Genomic DNA, 8,000 nt, shown 5'->3' with positions numbered 1-8,000 from the left:
AGCCCCTGTTCCACTCCACGCATCACCCTCTTGTCAATCACAGTCTCTCGCTCCTCACCATCCGTGCCGTCGATGTTTGCAACAGATGTCTGTCTCTCTCTGCAACAGACGTGGACGAGTGTGAGCGTGGACACCAGTGCAGCGGCAACATGGCCTGTCGCAACACCTTCGGGAGTCACTTCTGTGTCTGTGGAGCGGGATCTCCCCCAGGGACGGGACAGACCCACCAGGCATGTCGAGGTAAACGTAGACTTGTTGTTCAGGGAACCAAAACTGGACATGCAGGAAACATTCAACTGGTCAGGCAGAAGCTGTGGAAGGGACGGCGGGCACTGATTAGTGATGGTTAACATGGCCCTCTGGGTGGGAAATTGTGGATTACAAATGTGATTGGATGCTTTGAAACGGTGACAAGGAAGGCACTTGACATGTTTGCCTTCATTGGTCAGGGCATTCAGTACAACAGTTGAGAGTAGACACAAAATGCTGGAGTGACTCAGCGGGTCAGGCAGCATCTCGGGAGAGAAGGAATGGGTGACGTTTCGGGTCGAGACCCTTCTTCAGACAGTTGAGATGTTGTGTTACAATTGTGTGAATGTTGGTGAGACCACACACTTGGAATATTGAGTGCACTTCAGGTCACCCAGTCTGACGCTCCTCATAGTGGGAGCACCATGGTGGAGCTCTGGATGAGGGGCAGGGGTGAGGTCTACTCTGCTGATGGGTGATCATCAGGAGGGTGACTGGTGGGGTCTACAGGTAGCACTGACATCTCTTTCATGTGATTCTTACACCAGTCGATCCACTCGGTTGTCCCGACTCGGCAAAGCAGATTTCCACAGAGCCGCGGTGCAGTTCCACGCAGGTACGTGAACGGCCTCTGACTTTCACAGGCACAGCGATTAGATGCACACTGCTGGAGGGAGACTCAGCGGGTCAGGCAGCACCTGTGGAGGGAACGGACAGACCAGGTTGTGGGTCGGGACCATCCTTCAGGATTTCACATTGTAGTATAAGAAAATAACTGCAGATGTTGGTACAAATCGATTTATTCACAAAATGCTAGAGTAACTCAGCAGGTCAGGCAGCATCTCGGGAGAGAAGGAATGGGTGACGTTTCGGGTCGAGACCCTTCTTCAGACTGAAATCTACAATTGCACATTGTAGTGTCCACTACAATCAGACTGAAGAAGCTTCCTGACCTCGAAACATGTTCTCCAGAGATGCTGCCTGACCCGCTGAGTCCCTCCAGCACTTTGCGTTTCACACTGTGCACCATACCCTGTAAAGTACTTGTAACGCTCTGAGACCGCGAAAGGCATGAGGTAAGTTGTGATGTAGCTTTACAGGACCTTCGTTAGGCTAAATTTGGACCATTGCATACAGTTCTGGTCGCCACATTAAAGGAAGGATGTGGCGGATTTGGAGAGGATGCAGAATGACAATAGACAATAGGTGCAGGAGGAGGCCATTCGGCCCTTCGAGCCAGTACCACAATTCAATGTGATCATGGCTGATCATCCACAATCAGTACCCCGTCCCTGCCCTATCCCCATACCCCCTGACTCTGCTATCATTAACAGCTCAATCCAACTCTCTCTTGAAAGCATCCAGAGAATTGGCCTCCTCTGCCTTCTGAGGCAGAGAATTCCATAGATTTACAACTCTCTTAAGTGAAAAGGTTTTTCCTCATCTCCGTTCTAATGATGTCTGGATTAGGTGGTGTTAGCTACAGGAGAGATTGGACAGACTTGGATTGTTTTCTATGGAATGCCAGAGGATGAGGGAAGACCTGATAGAAGCATATAAAATGATGAGAGGCATAGATGGGGTGGACAGCCAGCTTTTGGGCGAGAGGGGCATAATTTCAAGGGGGCATGTCTTTTACACAGGGGATAGTGGGTGCCTGGAACACACTGATGGGGGTGGAGGTGGAGCAGATATCATCATGGTATTTAAGATACTTTTGCATTTGCACACGGATATGCAGGGAACGGAGGGATATGGGTTATGTACAGGCAGATGAGTTGGTCTTAGCATCGGGTTGGGCACAGACAATGTGGGCCGAAGGGCCTGTTCCTGTGCTGTGCTGTGCTCTTCTGTGTTTATAAAGGCAACCCTTCTTTATAAGCAACTCCTTCCTGTCATCGCCACCATTTAAGCCGTGAGGTCCAGTGGGAGTTGCCATGGTACATGACACTCACACCACCCCTGTACACAAGCAGTTTTACAGCCTTTATAGTCAGACGTTAATAAGTAGATTTGGAAGACCCTTTTTCCGATTGTTTGTAACGTTGGACTAATTCCCCAGCACGGCCAGTCCAATATCTCTAACTGTTGCCTTGTTCCTCTGTCCAGTTAACCTCTGCAGACGACGTGCTGCAGAAAGCTGATTGCTTCAAAGATAAAATGTGTCAGGATTTCAGCGTGGAAAGTGATTTCAAGGTAAGGTAACCCTACGATCTTACCTTCGGGTAAATGTGGTGTGCATCTGAGATAGAGAATGACACGAGGGTGTTTATAAAGATTCTGTGGGCGGCACAATGGCGCAGCGGGTAAAGCTGCTGCCTCACAGCGCCAGACACCGGGATTCGAACCTGACTTTGGGTGCTGTCTGTGTGGAGTTTGCACGTTCTCTCTGTGACTGTATGGGTTTGCTTTGGGACCTCTGGTTTCCTCGCACATCTGAAAGACGTGCGGGTTTGTAGGTTAATTGGCCCTCTGTAAGTTGCCCCGAGCGTGTAGAGAGTGGATGACAACCTGGGATAACATGGAACTGGTGTGAACGGGTGATCGATGGTCGGTGTGGACTCAGTGGGCCGAAGGGCCTGTTTCCATACTATTTCAGACTTCCAGCATTCAATATCACGGAGACATTGAGAATGGAAACAAGCACTTTGGCTCAACTCGTCCATGTGGATCAAGATGCCCTATCTACGCTAGTCCCATTTCCCCATGTTTTGCCCATATTTTCTCAACATTTCCAAACCATGTAACTGCAATGTTTTGCTTTCCAATATATTGAGTGTTCTCTCCACCCTTAGGTCATGGAAACCTTTACAAACAAGGTTCTCAATCGTTCACTACTGAATACCACGAACATAAATCAAAGGCTGGAGGTGGTAACAGCCATATTGGATCTTGTGGACAAAATGGCCATGGCAATAGCTCTCACTCTGCCCAGTTCACAAGTGAAGACCATCACAACAGATTCATTTGGTAAAGTACTCTCTGTGGGAAACTTTCACCATCGCAACAAAGGTTCTCGTTGCTAGTTACCGTGTGTGTGAAACTAGATTTAAGTGAAGGGGTGGCAATGTGGAGTTTACTTTGAAATAATCAGCTTTGAGCCCAAAGTGCCTGTTCATCACTTGGTGTTGAATAGATGAAGATGGACTGATTGAAATGTTGGCTCTTGATATCAATTTTACCGCAATATTTCCTGAGGCAGAAAATCAACAGAACTGCAGATTTGAGGGAATAAAGGCTACTCAGGGGACAATGTCAGCCGGGGTTCCTGTTTCGTGTAGGAAGGAACTGCCGATGTTGGTTTAAACCGAAGATAGACACAAAAAGCTGAAGTAACTCAGCGGGACAGGCAGCATCTCCAGAGAGAAGGAGTGGGTGACGTTCGGGTCGAGACCCAACTTCAGACTGGTTAGGGATAAGGAAAACGAGAGATATAGACAGTGATGTGGAGAGATAAAGAACAATGAATGAAAATATGCAAAAAAGTAACGGTGATAAAGGAAACAGGCCATTGTAAGCTGTTTCTTAGGTGAAAACAAGAAGCTAATGCGACTCGGGTGGGGAGGAATGGAGAGAGACGGAATGCCGGGGCTACCTGAAGTGAGAGAAGTCAATATTCATACCACTGGGCTGTAAGCTGCCCAAGCGAAATATGAGATGCTGTTCCTCCAATTTGCATTTAACCTCACTCTGACAATGGAGGAGACCGAGGACAGAAAGGCCTCTGTGGGAATGGGGAGGAGAATTAAAGTGTTTAGCAACCGGGAGAACAGGTAGGTTCAGGTGGACTGAGCAAAGGTGTTCAGCTAAACGATCACCCTGTTTCCCAGCACTGTGCGGCTGTGACTGCTGCTGATACCCACAAACTCCAACTATAGGCTCCTGCCCACTGTTCACACTCGATTCACAACCTTCTCTAAAGAAAACATTGCCTCCTTCTCTGGCCTGTCCATGGGACTGGTGTTCCTCAGTGACTGGATATCTAAATACTAAAACTCTTGCTTGTTTGTTCCTGAACTACAAGCAAAACAGTACACGATAGCGTGACAATTTTAGGCCCAGCTTACTCACCGCCATCACTTTGGTGCTAATGGAAGAAGTTTCATTGAAATCAGTGTTATATTTTTTAAGTTATTCACATTTTAAAGTCTAAATCTATCTCCTAGGAAGGGAAGGGGGATAAGGGGGGTTGAGGGGGATGGAGTGGGGGGGAGGGGGAGGGAGGGAGGTGGGGAGGAGGAAGGATAAGGAGGGTTGAGGTGGATGGAGTGGGGGGAGGGGAGGGGAGAGGGGAGCAGTGGGTGCTGCAGGAGAGGTTTGGGCCCAACGGGTCCACTTGGTCTAGTTACCACTAAATCTTTCCCGCTCTCTCTCTCTCTCAAGCCACATCTTCCCTCATGCATGGTACCCAGGTGCGATTTGCCCGAACCATCTTCATAGCAATTCAACAATGCTTCAACAGTGACATCCATCAGGACGTTCTGAGGTTGAGAGAGACACAGGGTTGAGGACTAGTCAGCCCAGACTCTGTGCTCAGGGTGTGGAAGTGGGTCTCCAGGCTCCCTCCAGGCTCAGGGGCAAGAGCAATACCTGAGCCACAGCTAACAAGTGTTGGCAGGCTGTTAGACCTTGGGGACTATTGCAAAGCTTGCGGGAGAAAGAGAGGGATCAGTTCTGTTGCCACTGCACGCTTCACAATGTCTGATCTTTTCTCATAGTTCTGAAGGTCCAGGTGATTGGAAAGAAGAATAACAGTGGGGACCACTTGGTGGAGATGCAAGTTGGGAGCAATGTCATGAAGATATTCTGGAGTTCAATCACTGGAGGGACTAACCCCGGTAAATGCTCTGTCTCTTTCCCATCCTTTCATACCTGGTGTGTAGACATCACAGGAACTGATGGAACATAGAAAACAGACACAGCAGAGGAACAGATCCTTTGGCCACAACATCAGTGCTGAACATGAAGCCAAGATAAACTAACCAGCCTGACCATGATCCATATCCCTCCATAGCCATGTGCTTATCTAAAAGCCTCTTAAACGCCATTATTGTATCAGCTTACAGCAAGTTCCAGGCACCCACCACCGTCTGTATTAAAAACTTGCCCCACACGTCTCCTTGAAACCTTGCCCTTTTCACTTTAAAGCCGTGGTCTCTAGTCTAGATATTTGCTACATTCATCATCTCATTCCACAGAAAGGCATCATCTAGATGATGATGGGTGGAAATCATAGAATCTTTTATCCAGAGTAGGGGAATCAAGAACCAGAGGACATTGGTTAAAGGTGAGAGGGGAAAGATTGAATAGGAACCTGAGGGGCACCTTTTTAACACAAAAGGTGTTAGGTGCTGCAGGAGTTAGTTGTGGCAGGCACTATCGCAATGTTTAAGAGACATTTCGACAGGTTGAAACATAAACACTCATGGAGAGGTGGGTATGTGGAACAAGCTTCCAGAGGAAGGTTCTATAACACCATTTAAAAGACATTTGGACAGATACATGAATACAAACATTTAGACAGATATGGGCCAAATGCAGGGAAATTGGACAAACTTAGATGGGACATCTTGGTCGGCAGGGACCAGTTGGGCTGAAGGGCCTGTATCTGTGCTCTGTGACACAATGACTCTATCTTGTGTGAAGGCCGCTCGATGATCTCCCGATCCACCACTGTTTACAGCTGGTTTTAATGCTCCGAGCCGCAGTACAGGGCACCACTGGAATGGGTGGTGTGTGCTGTAGACCTGCCTTTTATGTCCAGTTACTGGAGTCTTGCAGCTGACGTTTCTCCACACTCACCAATGGTTGAACTGTTATCTCCGGCAGGGTTTGTGGCTGTTTCCTTTCTCGTATTCAATGACATGGAATCCCTGTTGAACAGAGAGATTAAAGGAGGAATCCCAACTCGGAGAGAGGTCCTATTGAACTCCAAGGTGGTCTCAGCCACGGTCAGCAACAAATCCGTCAGCTCCAAGCTGGAAAAAATGGTCAATTTCACAATGAAACTCAACCAGGTTTGTAAATACCACCCGAGGTGTTTCCCGATGGATGATGGGCTCCCCCAAAGGTACAAGTGGGAAATAGTTCCTGAACTCAGAATTAAGCTCCTTCTGCCCCCATTGGGTAAGTCCCCATCAAATCTGGGTCACATAAGTGCAGAAAATTGCAAGGTGTCATCTAGGACTAACTGGGCAAGTAGATGAGGGAAAAGCTAAATATGTAGGACAGAAAACTGCAGATGCTGGTTCAAATTGAAGGTAGACACAAAATGCTAGAGTAACTCAGCGGGCCAGGCAGCATCTCAGGAGAGAAGGAATGGGTGACGTTTCGGGTTGAGACCCTTCCTCAGACTGATGTCAGGGGAGGGGGCGGGACAAAGATAGGATGTAGTAGGAGACAGGAAGACAGTGGGAGAACTGGGAAGGGGGAGGGGAAAGAGAGGGACAGAGGAGCTATCTGAAGTAGGAGGAAGGTGCAGAGACTGGAATGAAAACAGAAAATGCCTAAAACACTCAGCATATCAGGCAGCATCTGTGTAGAGAGGAACAAAGCTAACTTCTCATTCTCTGCAGAACCTGCCTGACCTGCTGAGTACTAGCACCATCTTGTGTTTACGTTAGATTTGGATGAGAGGATTGGCTCTGATTGCACTCTTGGTGAACGATCAGGAAGAACCTTTGCTCTGGGCTATTCACTGCTGGGAAGTCACCGTACACTGGGTGGAGATGGGCGTCCATGTGACCCTGGTTAACCCACCACACCCTGTAGTGTGAAGGTTGGCAGGGCAGCAGACACACTGAGACTGGCTTCAGGCCTGATGTCTCCATGTAAGCTGGATCTGAGCTGGTCGCCTCTCCATTCATATCATATCATATCATATCATATATATACAGCCGGAAACAGGCCTTTTCGGCCCTCCAAGTCCGTGCCGCCCAGCGATCCCCGTACATTAACGCTATCCTACACCCACTAGGGACAATTTTTACATTTACCCAGCCAATTAACCTACATACCTGTACGTCTTTGGAGTGTGGGAGGAAACCGAAGATCTCGGAGAAAACCCACGCAGGTCACGGGGAGAACGTTCAAACTCCTTACAGTGCAGCACCCGTAGTCAGGATCGAACCTGAGTCTCCGGCGCTGCATTCGCTGTAAAGCAGCAACTCTACCGCTGCGCTACCGTGCCGCCCTACTCACCGTTACTCAGGGTCAGTGCAAGGAGACCTGATGCAGGAAGTGGAAATCCCACATCTGACGGAGAGGGGAGAAGGGTTAGAGATTGGTAATGAGGCGGGTCAGAGGAGGAGGCCCTCTGCCACCATTACTCAGGTGGTGGTGCAGCTGTACTTTCAGAGTACAGCCGCCATTTCAATGTTGGACAATCCCCATCACTGGGCACGGTGGGGCAGCGGTAGAGTTGCTGCCTTACAGCGAATGCAGCGCCGGAGACCCAGGTTTGATCCCGACTCCGGGTGCTGTCTGTATGGAGTTTGTACGTTCTCCCCGTGACCTACGTGGGTTTTCTCCGAGGTCTTCGGTTTCCTCCCACACTCCGAAGACTTGCAGGTTTGTAGGCTAATTGGCTTGGTAAATGTAAAAATTGTCCCTAGTCGGTATAGGATAGTGTTAATGTGCGGGGATCACTGGTCGGTGCGGACCCGGTGGGCAGCAAGGGTCTGTTTCCGCGCTGTATCTCTAAACTAAACTCTGGAGAGATGCTGCCTGACGCGCTGAGTTACTCCAGCATT

General features: G+C 48.9%; 1 protein-coding gene across 1 annotated transcript; it reads left to right on the top strand.

Annotated features, from left to right (window-relative positions):
- Positions 1 to 108: 108 nt before the first annotated feature.
- LOC144591888 (adhesion G protein-coupled receptor E3-like) lies at positions 109 to 6,266 on the top strand (the record flags this gene model as incomplete). Its single annotated transcript, XM_078395894.1, has 6 exons — positions 109 to 240; positions 798 to 865; positions 2,359 to 2,445; positions 3,045 to 3,219; positions 4,968 to 5,087; positions 6,079 to 6,266. Coding segments are annotated over 6 exons (770 nt in total), but the record flags the coding sequence as incomplete, so codon positions are not given.
- Positions 6,267 to 8,000: the final 1,734 nt, after the last annotated feature.

The sequence above is a fragment of the Rhinoraja longicauda genome, unplaced genomic scaffold, assembly GCF_053455715.1.
Source record: "Rhinoraja longicauda isolate Sanriku21f unplaced genomic scaffold, sRhiLon1.1 Scf002725, whole genome shotgun sequence".
NCBI classification, from domain to species: Eukaryota; Metazoa; Chordata; class Chondrichthyes; order Rajiformes; family Arhynchobatidae; genus Rhinoraja; species Rhinoraja longicauda.
The sequence above is the reverse complement of the archived record's forward strand: the minus strand, read 5'-3'. Positions and strand labels throughout refer to the sequence as shown.